Raw genomic sequence first — 20,023 nt, forward strand, 5'->3', positions numbered from 1 at the left:
CTTCGTAGCCTAGTTTGGGGCATTCCCCTCAGCCATTATCCCCACTCCTGTCCTTGCCAGTGGAAGGTATATTTTTCAATCTCTTAGTATTAAGTATTGTCTATTTTGGACAGTTTTGAGGAGAGGTAATTTTAGGATCATAGGACTTAAGTTTGCTTCTGATATTTAAAGGAAAATGCCTAGATTCATCAAAAAACATCTGCTTTACGAAGCATAGAAAAACATTTCACTTGGAGGCTGCCTTAGCACAAAAGAAAAAAAATCACTTCAAGAGTTAACGTGTGGAAGGCACTCAGTTGAATAATAAAGTCTTTTTTCCTATTGCTCTTTCAGCTGCAATTATAATTAACTTAGAAGTTTTAGAATGTGTCTTTTTTCCAGGAGAAAAACCATCAAATTCCTAAGCTCAATTTTAGGTAAATTTTTGTAGTGATTTTCTTAATGCAGAATTAAATATATCTGATTGACTCGTTGAAGATGATTTGTTATCCGGGGGGTGACATACATGTTTCATTGAGGTCTGGGGGACTGAACAAGCAAATGGTTTTTCAGTCTTCCAGAAAACTTTTTCTCCTCCCTCCTCGTGTTGCTTTCTCTGCCTTTCAACATGAAGCCTTGAAGGAAGACATACCCAGCACACCACCCCGAGCCGGCACCTTCACTGTCTCGGTCCTGGCTACCTTGTGCTGAAGGTGCCGCTTCCCTTCCGCGCGGGAGTCATCCGGCGGTTTCTGGGTCACTGCACACTGACCAGCACAGGATGCTTCTCCGCCTGCGGCTCGGGGAAACTTCCTGGCAGTAGATCTGGCGCAGACTAAGCCATGACTGGCTTTCTGTTCGGGGGCAGGTGATAACTCCGGCGACCGCCACCCCCCGGCTCCGCCTGGACCCTACCTGACCATAAAGTGCGTCACCCTCGCGACTCACGGCATTTGGAGGTTCACTGTGGCACCTGCATTCTAAGTAATGCGTGTCATTCCCCCTTTAAGGTGCTGCAGCGTCGCGGCACCTGCCCTCTGGAACAAGCACAGTAACCAGACGGGCGGGGCCGTGGCGGGCAGTTCTCAGTGCCAGGAAGGCTGAGCTGGGAGGGGGGTGAACTTTTGTTCTCAGTCCAAAGTGAGGACTATTTTCACAGACTTTTCAGTATCAGCCGTGACAGTATAGTTTCCCCTTCCCTGTGGAACCCAAGTATGTTTTAACATTCTGTTTTCTCTTTATAAAGAATGTCTTGTTGCGCCGTTTTGCTCGACTGAACGTTTCCTCATCTCCTGGTGAGACCATCCTCTAATTCAATCTTTGTCTTTTGTCTTTGCTGCCTTGCAGGGTTGGTACAGTAGGCTTCACTAGACTTAGCGGCCACTCAGAATTTCTCCTCCAACACCTGAGTAAATGCTGATGGTCTTGTGGAGATGGATTAAGAGTACGAGCTAAGTTCTCAATCTCAATTAAGAAGCGGAGGAAAATTTAAACTGTCTCCTTCAAAGTTTATCACAGCCAGCACCATCAAGACAGCAAACCAAAGGACAAAGACTTGACCTGCGTGTCACTCTGTGTAGTCCCGCTCACGTGTGGTTTACAGACTGACTGAGGTCACTAGGAGTAAATAAAAGGTGGACCCTTCTGTCATTGGACGCTTTTGTTCACAAAGTTACCAAAATGAGGGCTGTGCTGGAGACAGCAGACATTGCCATAGTGGCCCTGTATTTCATCCTGGTCATGTGCATTGGGTTTTTTGCCATGTGGAAGTCTAACAGAAGCACCGTGAGCGGATACTTCCTGGCGGGGCGCTCTATGACCTGGGTCGCGATCGGTGCCTCTCTGTTTGTGAGCAATATTGGGAGTGAGCACTTCATTGGGCTGGCAGGATCTGGAGCTGCGAGTGGATTTGCAGTGGGCGCCTGGGAGTTCAATGCCTTGCTGCTTTTGCAACTTCTGGGCTGGGTCTTCATCCCGATTTACATCCGCTCGGGGGTGTACACCATGCCCGAGTACTTGTCCAAGCGGTTTGGCGGCCATAGGATTCAGGTCTATTTCGCCGCCTTGTCTCTGCTTCTCTATATCTTCACCAAGCTCTCCGTGGATCTGTACTCGGGTGCCCTCTTCATCCAGGAGTCTTTGGGTTGGGATCTGTATGTGTCTGTCATCCTGCTCATTGGCATGACCGCTTTGCTGACCGTCACCGGAGGCCTCGTGGCAGTGATCTACACAGACACCCTGCAGGCCCTGCTCATGATCGTGGGTGCGCTCACCCTGATGGTTATTAGCATGATGGAGATTGGTGGGTTTGAGGAAGTGAAGAGAAGGTACATGTTGGCCTCACCCAATGTCACATCCATCTTGTTGACATACAACCTTTCCAACACAAATTCTTGTAACGTCCACCCTAAGAAAGACGCGCTGAAGATGTTGCGGAATCCAACAGACGAAGATGTCCCCTGGCCAGGGTTTGTCCTGGGGCAGACCCCAGCCTCGGTGTGGTACTGGTGTGCCGACCAAGTGATCGTGCAGAGGGTCCTCGCGGCTAAAAACATCGCCCACGCCAAGGGCTCCACGCTGATGGCTGGCTTCCTGAAGCTCCTGCCCATGTTCATCATCGTGGTCCCGGGGATGATTTCCCGGATTCTGTTCACCGACGACTTAGCGTGCATCAACCCAGAGCACTGCCTGAGGGTGTGCGGCAGCAGAGCCGGCTGCTCCAACATTGCCTACCCGCGCCTGGTAATGAAGCTGGTCCCTGTAGGCCTCCGGGGCCTGATGATGGCAGTGATGATTGCGGCGCTGATGAGCGACTTGGACTCTATCTTTAATAGTGCCAGCACCATATTCACCCTGGATGTGTACAAACTCATCCGCAAGAGCGCGAGCTCCCGGGAGCTGATGATCGTGGGGAGGATATTTGTGGCTTTCATGGTGGTGATCAGCATCGCGTGGGTGCCGATCATTGTGGAGACGCAAAGGGGCCAGATGTACCTGTACATCCAGGAGGTGGCGGACTACCTGACGCCTCCCGTGGCGGCCCTGTTCCTCCTGGCGATTTTCTGGAAGCGCTGCAACGAGCAGGGGGCTTTCTACGGTGGGATGGCCGGCTTCGTCCTTGGAGCCGTCCGCTTGACCCTGGCCTTTGCCTACCGTGCCCCAGAGTGTGACCAGCCCGACAACAGGCCAGGTTTCATCAAAGATGTCCACTACATGTACGTGGCCACGGCGCTGTTCTGGATCACGGGGCTCATCACTGTGGTGGTGAGCCTGCTCACGCCACCCCCGACGAAGGAGCAGATCCGCACCACCACCTTCTGGTCTAAGAAGAGCCTGGTGGTGAAGGAGAGCTGCTCCCCGAAGGACGAGCCGTACAAAATGCAGGAGAAGAGCATCCTGAGGGGCAGTGAGAACAGCGAGGCCGTCAACCACGTCATCCCCAACGGGAAGTCTGAGGACAGCCTCAAGGGCCTGCAGCCCGAGGACGTCAACCTGCTGGTGACCTGCAGAGAGGAGGGCGGCGCCCTGGCCTCCGTGGGCCACTCCGAGGCGGAGACTCCGGTGGACGCGTACTCCAACGGGCAGGCGGCCCTCATGGGCGAGAGGGAGAGGAAGAAGGAGGCGGAGGACGGAAGCCGCTACTGGAAGTTCATAGACTGGTTCTGTGGCTTTAAAAGCAAGAGCCTCAGCAAGCGGAGTCTCAGAGACCTGGTGGAGGAGGAGGCTGTGTGTTTACAGATGTTGGAAGAGCCGCCGCGAGTGAAGCTAATACTAAATATTGGACTTTTTGCTGTGTGTTCCCTTGGAATTTTCATGTTTGTTTATTTTTCCTTATGAACTTTGAAGGATACAATGAGACATTAACTTAAGAACATAACTGGTTTTTTGGGGGGGATCCTTATGTAACTGTTGCATCTCTCAGGCATTGTTTACGCTGTAGGTTTTAGCCAAATTTTACTTAGCTGAAAATCATTTTTTTTGCAAGACTTTATTTTCCCAGAGGTGGATGAAAGTCAATTTTCAACCTAAGTGAAGCAAACTTGTTTATCAGACTGAATTGTGCAAATGTCGTTTAAAATTTGCCATACCAAAGTCAGGAGAGACCAGTTGTTCTCACAGGACCCTCAGAGCAGCGCAGCCCTACGGCCACCCATAAGGTGGGCCTGTCTGCCTGGCCAGGCCTCGTGGGCCTTCTGAGGCGGAGGACCCGCTCGCCTCACAGTCTTCCCTCCGTCCCTGTCAACCCCACCGCCGCTGCCATGAGAACAGCAGCAGGAGCCTGAATTAGCTAGTCCGTGTCGCGTCCGTGCGGGGACTGAAAACCCATGTGTGTGGGTGCTCGTCTGGGGACAGGTCGGCTGGTGCCGGGCTCCCCCGGCTGTGGGAGGACGACTTCCTGTGGTTGCTCTGCCTCCGGCGCGGGGGTGCTGGGCGGAGGTGGTGCCCGTTCTAGTTTGCTTTCCTGGTTGGAGATTTGAGGGGACCATGTTCTGTCTTTAAAGTTACCTGTCATGACTGTGTTGTTCACTGACTTTGGGGGAGAAAATGAAGTGAGCATTGCTGATGACCCCCACACTTTTGGACCAAGTTAAGGTTGTCGATGTAGTTGAGGATTGGCAGCCCAAGCAGTGTTTGCTCACTTTCCTGAGGCTTCATGACTTCCCAGCGTCCCTCCTGTCACTTGGTCACATTCTTGACCAGCCCGGTGCTTCTCAGGGTTCCACTTGGAAGACATGCCCAGAAATTCCGAGAAAAGTTGGCACAGCCCACGTGCTGGCCTCGCACTTGATGAGCCCACGGTGCATTGAGGTTGAATTTTCAGAGGGAGGATTTCATTGAGACCATAGTGTATCCTTGATAAGATTTTTTCCTGATTCGCTTTTTCCCAAGATGTGCCACCGATCGTGGCCTCTGTTCTTGTTGAGAACGTTGCAGTGACCAGAGCTGCAGGGTGCCCTGCACACCAGCCTTCACTGACACGCCCCAGCCGGCGGGCTTGACCCTGGGCGGTCCCCGCACCCTGCACTAGAGGGGTGGTGTGCTCCAAAGGGCCACGCGCAGGGACTGGCCCCCAGGTTGGTCTGTCAGGGGGTGTGCAGGCCCCGTGCATGTCAGACGTGGGGCCTCCGCCTTGGGGGCTGCTGCCCTCTTGTCGCTTCCCTGGGTGGGAATCTCTCTTTTCAGGCTGATTCCTCTTCCTGGGGGCCAGGTACAGGAGGTCCAGAGGCTCTGCAGCTCGGTGTGGGGGTGTGCGGACGCTGTCCTGCCACCCTCAGGTAGAGGGAGGGCGCTAACTGTGTATCTACTTTCTTTGACTTTGTTTCCTGTATTTGCTGATACTTTTTAAATTGCATGATTTTACTAAGCTTGTATTGTTTAGGGAACAACATTACTTTTTTTTAAGATACTTTTGTAGATTTTGAATCAAAACAGTCCTAATGACTTTACATTTTTTGTATTCTATACACTAGTGTCACTATGACGGACTCGATGCGTCCAAAGCTGATTTTAGAGATTTTCAGGTAGCATAATGTCTTCCCATCGCCAGGAGACTTTCTGGTGGACTGAGTCTGTAGGTGAAAAAATAATTCATGTATGAGTAGCATGATTTCTGAGCAATTAGAGTGCCTTGTAGAATTTTTTCTCAGCTTACTTTCTTAAGGTTTATAGCCTGGGGGCCAAATAAACTGGGACCATTCTTTTCTTGTCTGGAGGCTGTGAAACCGCGAAAAGAGCAGGGTCACCAAGTCCGTTTCGAAGAACAGAAAACCGTAAGTCCACAGCTGGACTCACGCTTTGTTCTCCTCTGTTCTCAAAGGAACTATTCTCCTGTTGAGACAACCTTCTGGTGTTTGGGGAAATAATAGGATCTTAGGTTTTTCAACTTGGCATTAAGTTGTAGAAATTTAAAGTATTTTCTTTTTTTTGACTCTGAACACATCGGCAGTGAGGATACACAAACTGAGCAGCCTTCCTCCCCCTGCTGTTTACAGCATAAATGAATTGGGGGTCTTGATGAGGGGTCCTCCACCCCTTTTTTAATATTGAGTCCTAATAGTTTGGAGTATTAGGGTCCCCCTGCCTTCTCTCTGCTGTTGTCTTAGTACACTTCATACAGCACATCCCGTGTGTCTGCGCGTGTGTATATAGCAGTAGGTCAAGTGTAGAGAACTGATGTCTGTAAATAAGGAATGACTATTAGAATATCTGTTAGGATTGTTTATTCTTGCCAGTACGCGCATCACTTGATTTAGATTGACGTCCCTGAAGCTTGCCCGTCTTATTGCTTCCCAGTAATATGTTATGCGCTCGAATAAGTTTGTGAATTGCTGATTGCAGCGTCATTTCAGGGGACCATTTTTCAGTCTGTTTCATTAGAGTGATTGCTGATGGGAAGATACATGGTCTGTCTTAAGCTCGCAAGATGTTGGTGCTTGAACCAAACAGGGTCCTGTGTGATGACCTTATCTCAGACAGCAAAGTGTGTGTGTTTTTGTCCTGTCTCAAGCTAAGGGTCAGAACCGACCAGGAGTGATAGTGACTGATCAGTGAGGACACTGGACTTCTGAGGCGGAGAAAAACACCCTGTCTCTTTTGCTAATGCTATCCTCCATTCTTCGGCTTTTATCCTCTCTGGCAACCTGAGTCTCGAGATTTGATGAGAAGAACTTACTACTGTGGTGTGCAGGGTGATTCGCGGGACCGCTGATTTCCCTGTTAGTCCAAGACGGTTCTGCCTCCCCGGGTTAGTAAGTCGCTTCTCAAACAGCGGAGCCAGTCTTTCTCCTCCAGTCTCTCTTCTGGTGAGGGTGTCATCTTCTCTTCATTGGAGGAGCATCGAGCAGTAGCGGTGGTGCTGTGGCCTTCGGCTTACACCCAGCCACTCTGCTCTCCCTGGGTTTCCTTTTCTCTTGACTCAGAGCATCCATTGTCCTGTTGCGCAGAGAGGCCTGGGCCAGGCCCTGCCCGAGCTCCTAGGGCCGACATGACACCTGGTGCCACGAGCAGGGACTCGTTGCTCCTGAGCTTCCCAAGATTGAACACTTGTGCGGGAAGCGGGTTCCTCTGTTCCCTGGCCTGAGGCTGGCAGGAGTGGGTCTGAGAAATCCAGTCCAGGGCTGTCGGCGTCCTCGCGGCTCTGCCTTCCCAGCCCCCCGGCTGCTTGAGCTCAGCGTAGTGTCTTCCGCTCCCTCCTCTCCGAGAGCATTTCCGGGAGCCGATGGGTGTTCTCACACTGGCCAGCCCATGGACGGCTCTGTAACGCTTGGCCGTATCTGACTTGTTTGCTTTCCTTACACTTCGTGGCCCCTGTGGCTTCCCCGAGGTGTGAAGGCTGGAAGGAGGTGTGGTATCTCGAGTGGCACCCACTGTCTCACCTCTGGGTTGAGACGTATGAAGACCATTCCTGTTAAATTTTGTTACTTGCCAGGACAGAATTTTCCTAAGAAGTAAGAAAAACTATGAAATGAGCTGCTGAGAAGGATCTCGGCGATACAGACTCAAGTTGGTAAAGGACAAACATTAGCTTAGAGTCGAAGAGGTGGAATCCTCGTCATTGAATTCTAGAACCAGAGGCACCTTGGTGATCAACTAGTTTCAGGCCCTCCCCATGGAGAATCCAGTACCAGTAAGAGCAAGCCAGGGCAATCCTGGCTTGGTGTTCATTATTGTCAAGTGTGAATTTGTTAACACAATTGAAATTAAAATGAATGATTTGATAAAAGATGCTTTAGTGGGAAAAATGGCTTTTAGGTTTCAGTATTAAGATTTCTTGTCAGCTAGGTGTTAAATTGCCTGTCTCTTCCATGTGGACATGAGCTGAGGGGACCTTACAGACCTGGCCTGTTCCCACTCGAGTGTGCGCCCACTTGCTGTTCAGAGACACTGGTCTTTGCCATTGCCTCTTCGCACCTTGCTTAAATCTTCACCTGGTTTCTCAACAGTCATCAGGTTTCTGTTTCGATCTTTTGTCAGCCTAGTTCACTTTTTTAGGCTTATTGCCACGGTGTGCAAAAGTGCAGCTTTGTCCCAGTTGTAAAGACATGGATCCAAATAATGATTCATTAAATGTAGTTATGTTTAAATATGTTACGATTCCACTAGCTTCAACTGTTAATTCTCAAGAATGATTTTTTCAGACTTTGTGTTCACTAATAATAAAAGCCCTAATAATTCAGTAGTATTTTATTCTGAAAACTTTTTCAAAAAGTAGGGGGGCAGCATTATTGAAAATTCATATGCGTCCCTTTGAAGTGACGGTCTGGCGATGCAAAAGGACTGGCGTGAGCTTTGATGCCAAAAAGCCTTGTTCTTGAAGGGAAGGTACAGAGCTGGACTAGCCATTTGGCATATAGGGAAGCCCTTCTCTTCCCAGTAAGTGTGAAGCTGGGTTGACATGGGAGTAACGTTTGCTCACACTCGGAGGCGCAGCTCCGCTCTTCCATTAAAGTCACGTCTCTTTAACCTGGTAGCAGTTGTCAGACCCTCCCCTCTGTTGAAAGGCTGGTGCTCAGCTGCTTTGACTTGTAGAACAGAATTTAGTTAGGATTCAGCTCTTGAGGCCCACCCCACTAGTCACGCAGTCATGTGTATTTATATAAACTTCTGTCTTCAGTTCTGGGAATAGGCTTCAAACTACTGATTTCGCTTTTAAAGAAATGTTGTGGGACTCGATGTAATTTATGTTCCTGTTTCTGTCGCAATTCCTTTATAAAAGATAAGGATTTAATTTTCTGTTTTGGGTTAGGTGCCCATTTATCTGGTAACCAACAGCCTTAGCCATTGGCACATTGTCCCTGTAAACAAGGAGGTTTGTTGTATCTTGTGTCTTTGCTCATCTCACGCACTTTACTTCTAGGAGAGGACCACAGCCTGAGGCTGTTGACTTAAGCCAGCGGCCTCACTGTGTGCAGTGTCTTCTGGGTCTGCTCTGGTTACTCCGATTCTTAGCATGTTTGAAGAGCATGATGCTAGACTAATAAGCAGCCGAGATCAAGGCAAGACAAAGCACAGTGGGTCTCAGCTTATTCTCAGTGGGAGCAGTGGCTGTGCTGTCCTCAGACAGCATATACTATGACCTCGCCCGTGATAATGACCCCCACCCCCACTCCAGTGGAAGATAGTTGATGGTTGGTGAACTCTGTCAACAAGGAAAATACATATTTCAGTGATTTTGGCCACCGCACAAGTTTGGCAGTAAGTAATCACAGTCTTAGTGAAGACTTGTATTCATCGTGGTCAATCCACCTTGAGCCCTAGTGCTGCTGGATAAAGGAGTATTTGCTTTGTTTTTATTGCCTTTGGACAGACCTGGATGGTTTCTTTTTTTAAAAAAATATATCATTGTATTCTAGACATAACCTGTTAGTGGAATATTCTTTAATAACACTTTTTTATTAAAATAGTTGGAAATTAAACCTTAAGCTCTTTGCTATCATTGAAGTTCCAAGTGGGCAAAGGCCATTATCTAAGGGTATTGCATAATATAATCAACTTCTGAATTTGTGTTTTGATTAGTGCCTTCTGGTCGCCAATATTGACTCTGCTAGTTTACACACCTTTCCCTTTCTTGATAGAAAGTTCTTGTTACAATTCCTCTTTTTAAATTTTGTTATAACGTAGTAAAGGAAAGAAAAATACATTTATATTTACATACTTTATATGCAGCTTTTATTTAGTTTCAAGGAAACCAAGTAGCTCTAATTCGTGTTACAGCTCATGGTATTTATTCATCTGTATTTGTTTCTTTTATATCCTTAATTAAAAATATGAAGTCACTTACATTAATGCGAGTGAGTGTATTTTAGCTATATTGTTTTTTCAGTGTAGGTTTGGCAGGTGTGTCAGAACATGTATGTGACCACAGTGTCATATTCTATGATGGGGACAAAGCGTGACGGTCCACAGAAAGCACAAGCTCACCTTCACACGCGTGTCTCTCTCCACATGTAGAAAGCACAAGGCGAGCGTGTTCTCAGCCTCCCACAAGTGCTGGTCCTGAGGCCGGCGGGGTTCATCTGGGGAAGTGTTGGGAGGAGGGCCGTGGCATTGAGGGCCCTGGGCAACAGGGTGTCTTCGTTGCGGGTCCTCGGTGGCAGTGACTCGGTGTAACAGCCTGAGCAAGGTTGTGCGGCCACGGCGGAGAGAATATGGATGTCATGAATGCTGCAGTTAGATTAGGGGGACTACTAGCTAAAAAGGGGTTTGTGGGCGCTTTCCTACAAAGTAGAACCAAAAACACAGGGGACAGACTTCTAGGTACTTAGTGGTTGCAACAGTCTAGAAATTTCTGCTTTAAGCTGTAGAGCCGTTGGAGTTGTTAATATTACATTTTAATCTGAAATCCTTTTGGCTTTGCCTCTTGCCGGCTGCGCCCCGAACATGGATGTGTTCTGCATGCTGACTTGTCTGTACTTTCTGTGCGGGTTGGTTTGAGAGATGACGGGGTGTTTTTCCACGTACTTGACTGTAATTTTTAATGGCGCAGTATTTGATCCAGGGGTTCCCGACATTCTGAGACAAATCTGCCCAATGAGCTATTTTGCTTTTTCATAGTAGTTATGAGAGTCCTAAGGGATTCCTCACCCCCACCTGTGGGTCTCATTACCACTTCGAGACTAGGTGGAATCTGTGAGTGTGCAAAAGAGGAAAATAACTTTTCTCCCACTCAGCATTGCCCTACCTCACCCCTCATTTCCTCTCTTCAACCAGTCCCGATTCAGCAAGAATGAATGAATGAATATGCCTTTGTCTCGCGTTTTGTCCAAGTCAGAAGGGAGAACTTGCAGGATGAGAGCAGGGGCTCCCGGGTACACACTCCCCTTCTCTCGTTTGTCTTCTCAGCTCTCATCACATGTGGAATGAAGATCCACGAAGCGTGTTTGAGGAGCGTGGGCTTGAACGCTTGGAGGGAATAGCCTCCCTACCCCCAACCCCCTTAGGCAACTAGCAAAAGTGTTAGGAGGTGACCCACCCGGCAAGGGAGGAGGCGCCCGAGGGCTGGCGGGCAGGGGGAGACTGGATGCGGCTCTGGCTGAGCAGCCTGTGACGAGGCAAAGCAGCTACAGCCTGTCAGTCCTGCGTGGTGTATGTTCTGTACCTTTAACTGTTGTTTTAAATTTAAAATGGTTTGTAAGAACATAATGCTTTAGAAGATTCTTTGGCAGAATATCTTTTCACTTATAATTCCATGGAACGTTGCTTTAATTAGCTTAGGTGAGAGTAGCCCTAGCAGTGTAAATATGTATAATTAGAATTTTCTAATTTCACTGTGAGATCTCTAACTTTTGAGTGGCAAACAGATGCAGTCTTTTTGCTCATGGACTTTTCTGTGGAATTGTTAAAATGCAAAAGCTTTATTTTTTTTAGTGATGACATATTAATTGCTTTAGTGTCAGAGGATGGCGTGGGATCTGTCTCCCTGCTTTCCCCACCAATATTGCTTCAGTTTATAGATCGCCAGCAGTGTCGAGAGGGAGCGCTCCCCTCCGACACCCCGTTTTCTGTTGCCCCGACCGGAGTTGGCGGTCACAGGTGAACTGTTAGGTTTTCCAGTGCTTTTTTTTTTTTCTTTTTCCTTTTTCTTTTTCTTTGACAAGGTGGATATCAAAAATAGTTGCTGTGCAAAAGTTAGTAGTCTTCTTCAAGAAGAAAACCAATTCCTTTTCTAATATCCTGTGAAATTGCTTCATTCATTTTCTTCTTTTTAAGCCAAACGTCAGCAGAATGTACTGCTGCTTTTATCTAGTCATTTTGATATGTAAGTATTACTGCATTTTTAAAACATTGGAAAATGGTTTTCCTAGTGTCCTGCCTATTATGCTTTGTCAGCTTTTTTGTAAGAGGCCAGTGTGTGCACTGGGGGTGTGTATTGTGTACGTGTATCATTTGTCAGTTATGCTCTGTAGACCAAAAGTGGTTAGAAATGAAGTGGTTGAGTTACTGGCGAGTCTTTTGAATTGTAAACTGATACCCGGTGTACTTTATTGTCCACAGCTTTTTTTTTTTTTTTTAAGTTTTGACAAATTGGGTTTCATCTCACTGAACAAATGTTTTAGTTGCAAGCAGAAAGTAGAATTTGGTTTAAACCAGGTTGCTTCCATATTAAAAGGAATACCATTGAAATTGTAGATTTAGGATTGATAACCACACAAGACGATTCTAACTTGACTATTCTAACCTACTGTACACAACCTGATTTTTAATAAAAACTGTAGACATGTATGATCTTGGTTGAATGTGTTTTTAAAAGTGTTACTGTATTAAAAGTGAAAAAAAAGCAAATCTGCTAAAGAGCTATCAGTTATTACTGACTGTAAAATACACTGTTCTTTGTGTAATGTGTGTTATTTTGCCAGCTGCTGCATTAGCCTTCAGAAGTATTTGGAAATTTAAAGATGAACTACATTTCTTGCAAAGTATATTCCTTTCTGTGGTATTTTGTCCTGTAACTGAAGTATAGTAATTATTTTATGGAAATGTTAGCACTTCTGTACCAACTTTGAATAAAATGAAAAATTTACATTTCTGTGGCTGAGTATTTTCTGTGTAGATGGGCTGCATGCGCGGTGCCTTCTGTGTGTCAGCGTTAAGAAAGGGTCTCCTGCCCGGCCCCAGCGGCAGTGGCTGACGTCTCCCTGGCGAACAGGTACTGGCTGGCATCTGACTTATAGATAAAACGTTGAGTAAATAAAAATCTTCAGGTTGTTTTCTTACTTCCAATTTTGAAATAATTTCAAATCGCAGGGGAGTTGTAAGACTGCTGTGACGAGCCGCGGCGTCCTCATCCAGAGGGAGCAGGAGTTAACATTGGGCTGCATCTACTTCGCCCTCTCTGGTCCATACGCAGGCCAGGGCCCCTCGGGCGGAGAGCATCTCCCTCTGGCTCCTCAGTACGTGGGCGGGGGGGGTTGTATTTTTTTTTTTAAAGATTTATTTACTTATTTATTAACTTATTTGTACAAGCACTGGGTACAGTCAGAAGCGCGGGAGGGTGAGAGAATTCACCAGAGCCAGAGCGGGAAGCAGAGCAGGCAGACAGACGAAATACACTGCTGAGGGGAGCAGCAGATGCAGCAAACGCAGCAGGAGAGGTCTGCGAGCCATGTGGGACCCTCGCCCACGGCTGGGGATCAAACTGGTGCTGCAGAGGCTGCGGGCAGCTTTGCAGCCCAGCGCTCAACTGCTGCACCACCAGGGGAGGCCCGGGGTTGTATTTCTTAAGACAAGGACACTCTTTCATAAATCACAATCATTACCAGAATCTGGAAAGTCATAGCGTTACATTATTTTAATCCAAAGTCTTCATTCAGGTGATGCTGTTGCAGTAATGTCCTTTCATCGCAGCTGATTTTCAAGCTCAGAAGCCAGTCCACTGCATTTATCTTCTAGGTCTGTGTCCTTTAAGCTGTGCAAAAACAGCGATTTTGCTAACTCTTGGGTGTGATGCGTGGTGACACTGAAATCACCAGCCTTCCCTTTTCTCCTCTGATGAGTAGGAACTCGTGGGTGATTTCATTTAGTCACTTATAACCCCTCACTGTGTGTTCACAGGCAGAACCAGGGAGATGCCCTTCAGGCCAGCGTCCCGTGTGCTTTGAGATGTGTCTCCTTCATTGTCTGAGTTCTTCTTGTTTCCAAGCACCATGGGGTGTCCCAGGCTCCGTGTGTGGTCTCTGCGTCCGTCAGGGCGGACATGTAGAAAGCAGCGGCACTGAGAAGCCAGGGCCTGGGTGCACCTGCTCACAGGGGTAGAGGCCTTCCACTGGGCCCTTTCAGTATGCGCAGTGAGGCGCTTCAGTTCACCCAGCCCCAGAGCTGCCCCTGGAGCACCCCCACTCCCCGATGATGGTTGTGTCTCCCACTGCAAGATGTCTGTGGTGCTGACATTTACTTGTCTTTTCCAGCCTTACAACTCCTTAGTATTAATTTTTTTCCACAGGTCTAAAGCTGTCTACTCATTTGTTTGAAAGTTGGGCTAAAGATAGAATTCTAGATTGGAAAGTGTTCTCCTTCAGACATTTGTGAAAGCCATTTGTAAGCACAGACCATTTTTTTCTGGTGTCTAGTTTCTGTGCTTTGAAATATAACAGCGGCGTGTGCTCAGTAAGTTCTTTGCTTGTGCTGGCCCTACAGTGTGGCCTTTTCAGCCGGGCAGCCTGAGTTCCTACTTGGGGTAATGATTCTCCTGTTTGCTCTGTTTTGGAGCCCCTGTTGGCTAGCTCTTGGGCCTTCTGGACTGTTCGGTCATCTGCTTTTTCTTTTTCTACAGGTGTTTCTGAATGTTATATTTCAGCCTTTCTGTTGAAAAAGTTTTTCAAAATTACCGTGAGGTTTCTAATTGTTAAGAGACCTTTGTTCCTTTTATATAGCCTCTTGTTGTTTAATGGTTGGCATAGCCACTCATCTCTGAAGATGCTGGCATTTTTCTTCTGCATTTTTTACTCTGGTTTTTCCTATTTGTGTTGGTCTCTCAAAAGTGTGCTGATCTTGTGGCTGTCTGCTTAATTGGTGCACTAAAACCACTGAATATGTGGGTGCTCTGAATCAGATGCCTTCTACAGCGTGTTTGAGCAGGGTAGACGCCCTAATGAAGATTGTTAGTGATTTTAAAGTATAAGGGCCTCAGGCCATTATTCTGGGAGCTTTGTGGGGAGAGAGCACAGGGGTCTCGCTGCTTCTTCTGAACCCATGTGTTATGTGTACCCTACTTTGACAGCTGTGCCTGTGGCCCTCATTCCAGACTTCCCTCTGCTTTACTCCACAGAAGAGACCCCCCCCAAACCTGCACGTAGGGCTTCCTCTTGAACTCTGCAGCCATTTCTCTATTTTAGTCTCCCTCTTCATGCCCACACCCAGAGCACCCAGTATTGACAATTCCCTGATCTTTTGAGGACATCTCCAGAGTAAACGTGGTTTATTCTTGGTTTCCCCCATTTAATTTCTTCCAAAAATGTATTGCTGTTACCACCTTTTCTCCCCCATTTTTGCAGAGTTGTTCTTTAAAACACAAACAGACCCTCACCATAGTGCTGGTTGGTTTTCAGGCGTGAGCATATTTAGATGCTGCATTGAATCCTCCAACTTACTGGAAGTCCTGTTGTCCCCTCTCTACTGAGCAGGTGGCGGTTGAGGTTCCACGGCCTGTTGCCCACTTCTCTTCTTTGCTGAAAGAAGGCAAATGACCAGAAGCACACATCGCCTTATGTGTGTTTCTGCTCAAAGACACCATAGTTACTATTTGTTGATCCATGAACAGGGAGCTGGGGGTCAGCAGCACCCCAGCTCCTGCCTGATGGGACCTGATTTTAAGGACACGGAATTCTCCGTCTCGCTCTTTTGCACCAGGAGCTCTGGAGGGCATGTTGGCCCTGCTCTGGGGCCTTTTTTTAAACAGCAAAACCACCAGCAAAAACCACAATCTTGTATCTCCTTGAGCTTATGACTTGATTTAATCCCTTCCTCCTTTCTAGTTCACGTTAGTTAGCAACTTTCTTCTTCCCATTTATTCTTTGACTTGGGTAGTCAACAGATGTTTGTTTTAGGAACATATCCCGTGTGCCAGGCCCATGCATCTGCAGTATCTAGTGGAGGTAAGGAACAGCCTTGAGGAGGCCACGTTAGGGGAGGGCCTGGAGTCCTAAATCATGCTTCCAGGATGTTGGTGGAACAAATGAAATTCACATGGGATTTAAGGAAAAGCCCCCTCTTCTAGAAGCAGCTGGATCTTGGTGCTCTCAGCCCTCCGGTCCCCTTTGCTTCTATAGCCATCCTCCCTGCCCTGCAGAATAGCGCCAGCTCTGATGTCCCTTCCTCAAGTTGGTGGACCCTTTGGTCTGTTTAGCAAGCTGTGCAAGCTTGATTCTTGGCCAAAACCCAAGTTTCTGATTCTATCAGGGAGTATTTTAAAAAATTGCTCTTAACCTACCCAAATATTTTTGTTAAACTATCCACTGACATGCAGAAGGTTCACAGGCCTCTAAAATAAACTTTTATAGTCCTTTTGCCTCTACTATCAAAATACTTGGCGATTCTTACCTCCCCTGGTCTCCTTGTCCTTCCAGTGCTGCCTCCCCCCATGCTGTAAGGGGGTTGAAATAGGAGGCGAAGGCAGGAGCTGGACCCTGCATGAAGGAGAGCCTTCAGCAGGCGCAGCCATGTCTACCTGATTCCCAGGCTCCCTATCAGTTTCATGTGCTTTGGCATTTCATTGACTTGCTGCCATAGTAACCAGGACTCCTGCCAGTCTTCCTGTTTCCCATCTTTTATTCATCTGTAAGTGCATCTGGGTGGGGGTGGGGGACGGCTAGAAATGGAAAACTCCCAGTAAGCAGGTCGAGATTCTGGAAATGTCTTCAGGACAGCAAGTCCGGCCACCTCAGGGAGGGCAGCCTTTCCAGCCGCTGGCACAGCGTCAGCCACAAGCAGCCTGGTGGGAGGGGAGTTCACTGCTTCGTCTACATAGAGGGTTCCGTCGTCACCAGGGAAGCAGTCTTTCGTTCCTTAAATCAGAGTCAGAGGAGATCATTGCTGAAAATCACTTGTGAACTGCAGTTTGGCCACAATCATTCGTTTTTGGAGTGATGACGAGAAGCCAACCAACCTCCTGGTTCTCACATTTTGTCGGCAAGAGCTGGGGACCTTTAACAATGCCTGCGCCCAAAACTTTTTGAGGGGTAGGCCGGTTGAACTGAAGTATTTGGGATCGAGGCAGAGACGTCCCATTGCCGAGGCTCCCAGGTGCCAGCAGCTGCAGGGGCACCCTGCTGGCTCCTCCTTTTCCCTTCGACTTAATCCAAGGTCAAGGAGCGGTGGGTCATATGCAAATGAGCCCCCAAATTTGCCTTTGTGACATCTGCATGATAGGCCTTGACTTGAGACCTCAGAAACAAGTGGATTAAGGAACAAAACTGCTTTGTGGGTGACTGCACAATCCCTGTTAATCTCTGCACCTTCATACAGAGTTGGGGCTTAGGCAGTCAAGATGCCTTCCTGCTGCGTAGCTTAGTCGTTGAACTTGTTTATGACCTTTCTGATGCCAGTGCTGGTGATGGTGGCGCGGTGTGGGCCCGCTGCAGGCGTCCTCTCGTGGGTGCCTACTCGTGGAAGCCGAGTCCCAGTTTAAGGTTCACAGGCACGTCCCTGCCTTCAGCCAGAGGCACCCGAATCTGTCCTGAACTGGAATCATTTCTCAAGAGCTGTAGAACGGGCAGTGAACGAACTTGAGGTGGAGTCCAGTTCCCTGGTTCCCGCTCACTCTCATGCACTATTGATTTTCCTTAGGTTTTTCAAGCTTTCAGTGACACGTGGCGGCCTGGAAGGAAGTCTTGGGAGCTGCTTTCAGAAGCTGCCCCTAAGCATGTACCGCTCCTCTTCGAGTAGTTGGAATTCAGTGGTCCTGAGACCTAGTAAATGAGAATTGGGGCGGCAAGATCACTTGTTTTCTGTCGGCTGCATGTTTTCATTGAGCGCTGCTAGGGCTTGAGCAGAAATCTCTTCCTGCCCAAAGCTTCGCAACCCTAATAGTATCCATGGGTTTCACCCAATAAGCAACGCTGCAGTTGGTGACCTGAGATGAGAGGTGAGGGGCTCCGCGGTGGGGACCGTAGACTTGCTGCGAGCCCTCGAGCCTGAACAGCCAGGCTGATGTTCACTAGGTCGGAGCCCGGGAGTTTACTTGATGACTCAGCCCGTGGGGACTCCATTGTGCCTGGGTGACCGGCTTGTGGTTTTATCTGTGGTGCACTGAGGCCCTGCTGGTTTCCCTCACCCTGTCCTCATAGGGCAGAGGTCAGCCGCACCGTACAGTTTGGACTCTGTTGCCGTCCTGCCTCTGCTGGAATCACAGACCCGCCTTCTGCACCAGGGGCCAGGGGCGCCCGGAAACGCGTGAGCTCCTGTGTGCAGACAGAACTGTGTCTGCAGAAAACAGGGCCCAGGGGTGCAGGTGTGCCAACCCGGCATGATGGGCCAGGGATGTGGCACAAGTGGAGCCACCCTAATAATCAAGCAATATATTTGCCCCTCCTCCATCTTTCTTTTTAAACTCTTGTATAATTTGAGATTATAGTGAAACAGATGTGGCTACCCAAGCAGTCTGTGATTTGGCCCTTTTCTACCGAAGTCAAACGGTGTGTTTTGATATTTTCCTATGTTCTTGGCAGGTAGCTCGTCCCTTTTTTTGGACAGAAGAAAATCTTTTTATTTCACTAACTCTGACTTCAGAAAAGGGGTCTCCATGTTTCAAACTGTGAACACTTGAGTTGGAATTTAAACAAGAGAAGAGGTATTGAAATAGATTCCCTTTTAATCAGGTAAAATTGAAATTAAAATTTATGGTTTGGAAAGATAATCAGAAGACTGTAGGCAATCAGGGTGTTTTGGTTTTCTTTTTTAACCTTGCTCATTCATTCTCTCTTTGGGTACTGGTCAACCTCTTACCGTGCATTAACTGATGCAGTCCCAGGTCAAGACACAGCCATTTCAGGGAAGCGAAATCCTACCCTGGTGTTAGTCGAGGCGCTTCTGTGAAACATGGGAATGTCTGAACTCATGAGATTTGAGGAGAATTTCGTCTCTGTGTTGATCAGAACAAGTGCAGAGACGCCCGCCTGCTGTGACGAGGAGGCATTGCTGCTGCCTTCTTACCTGCTTAGTGTCCGTGTAAGAGATTTTGGCCCCTATTTTTATTGTTTTTCAGAAAATTTCTATTTAATCAGGTTAGTTAAATACATAAATCTGTAATTTTCAGTGAGAATTTTTAAAAAATCCATGGTGGGCCATGATATGAAAGGAAAGTGAAATGTCATTTTTAAACCGTGAAGCTGGGACTGAATGATTCACAGCATCTTAGTTGTGTTCATCAGGAGCAAGTTTACAGAAAAGGTGACTTTTCTTCAGCTCCTGGAAGGCAGACTTCAGCTTTCCTTGCACTGTCTCTTTTCATCTGATCCGAGCGCGCTCTTGGGAACCTTCCTCAGGTCCGCCCCGGGCCCCGGCCTCTCCGCCCGCCTCCCTCCCCGGGTCTTTAAGCTGCATGGACTCCTTCCTTGCCTGGGTCACCCCCCCAAGCCTCCCACCCCCCACCCAGTTGTGTCAGTGTCCCCTCCCTGGCATCACGCTCTCCCACACATCACCTGCCCCGGAGTCTCAACGCCGTGGCCCTCCCAGTCACCACATCTGTCCACCTTGGCTTGTTTCATCTGTGGTGGCGTCGCCCAGTGCCAGCGCCCTGGGCATAGGAGCGGGGGCATAGCCGCCGGCGGGGCTCACAGCACCCTGCTCTGGCTGTTGTAAAAATCTTGTATTTTCTCCACTCAACTCATCTGCAGTCTGCCTACCAGCTCGCTCTGTCTTGCCTCTCCTGAAACATCACTCCCGCTCGGATCCCCTGCTCTGGTGCCTGCGCTTTCTCTGGGCTACTTCACACCTCTGCCCCGGAGCCTCGCCAGGCCTGGCCTTTCCCTCGCATCCACCCTTCCGAAGGCCTCTCTCCCCTGTTTCTGGAGACATGCCTGCTTCTCCTCGTCCTGTCAGTACCTTTTCTGCTGGCTTCTTGGACTCCTGGGCCCTTGTGAGCCCCCACGTGATTGTGCGCCCTGCGGTTCTCACCCACTCCTGCTGACCCTCTGTGCAGGTGACTGTGAAGTGTGTAATTCCAACCCGCCTTGCTGTGAGCATCAGGTTTACACCTGCCGGGTCAGTCCCGACATACTGAGCCGTGTCCTCCCCCGCAGTCCCCAGCCAGCTTCCCCAGGTTCCCTTAAGCTGTTCCCCGCGGTCTCCCCGGCTCTACCAGGATGCACTCCTAAAGCCCTTCTGCCAGCCGGGTGCTGCCTCAGCCCGAGCTCGGCCTGCTGATGCAAATGTCCGCACTCATCGGTTAGATCCTTAGCACCGTGAGGGTGGAGCGCACCCGTCCTCCCCGCTTTGGTTATCGTCTCCCTGTTTCTCTTTGGGGACAGCATCTGGTTTTGGTGGGATGACAGCCCCGCCGTCCTGCCTAGGGACATGCTCCCCCGGAGTCTGGCTGTTGAGTCATGGCGTC

The 20,023-nt window shown here is 48.6% G+C and overlaps 1 protein-coding gene across 1 annotated transcript; it reads left to right on the forward strand.

Moving 5' to 3' along the window:
* Positions 1 to 1,659: 1,659 nt before the first annotated feature.
* SLC5A3 (solute carrier family 5 member 3) lies at positions 1,660 to 3,816 on the forward strand (the record flags this gene model as incomplete). Its single annotated transcript, XM_084232224.1, has 1 exon — positions 1,660 to 3,816. One exon carries the CDS (start codon positions 1,660 to 1,662, stop codon positions 3,814 to 3,816), a length of 2,157 nt encoding a protein of 718 aa, XP_084088350.1.
* Positions 3,817 to 20,023: the final 16,207 nt, after the last annotated feature.

The sequence above is a fragment of the Talpa europaea genome (assembly GCF_964194135.1).
Source record: "Talpa europaea genome assembly, chromosome: 4".
Taxonomy (NCBI): Eukaryota; Metazoa; Chordata; class Mammalia; order Eulipotyphla; family Talpidae; genus Talpa; species Talpa europaea.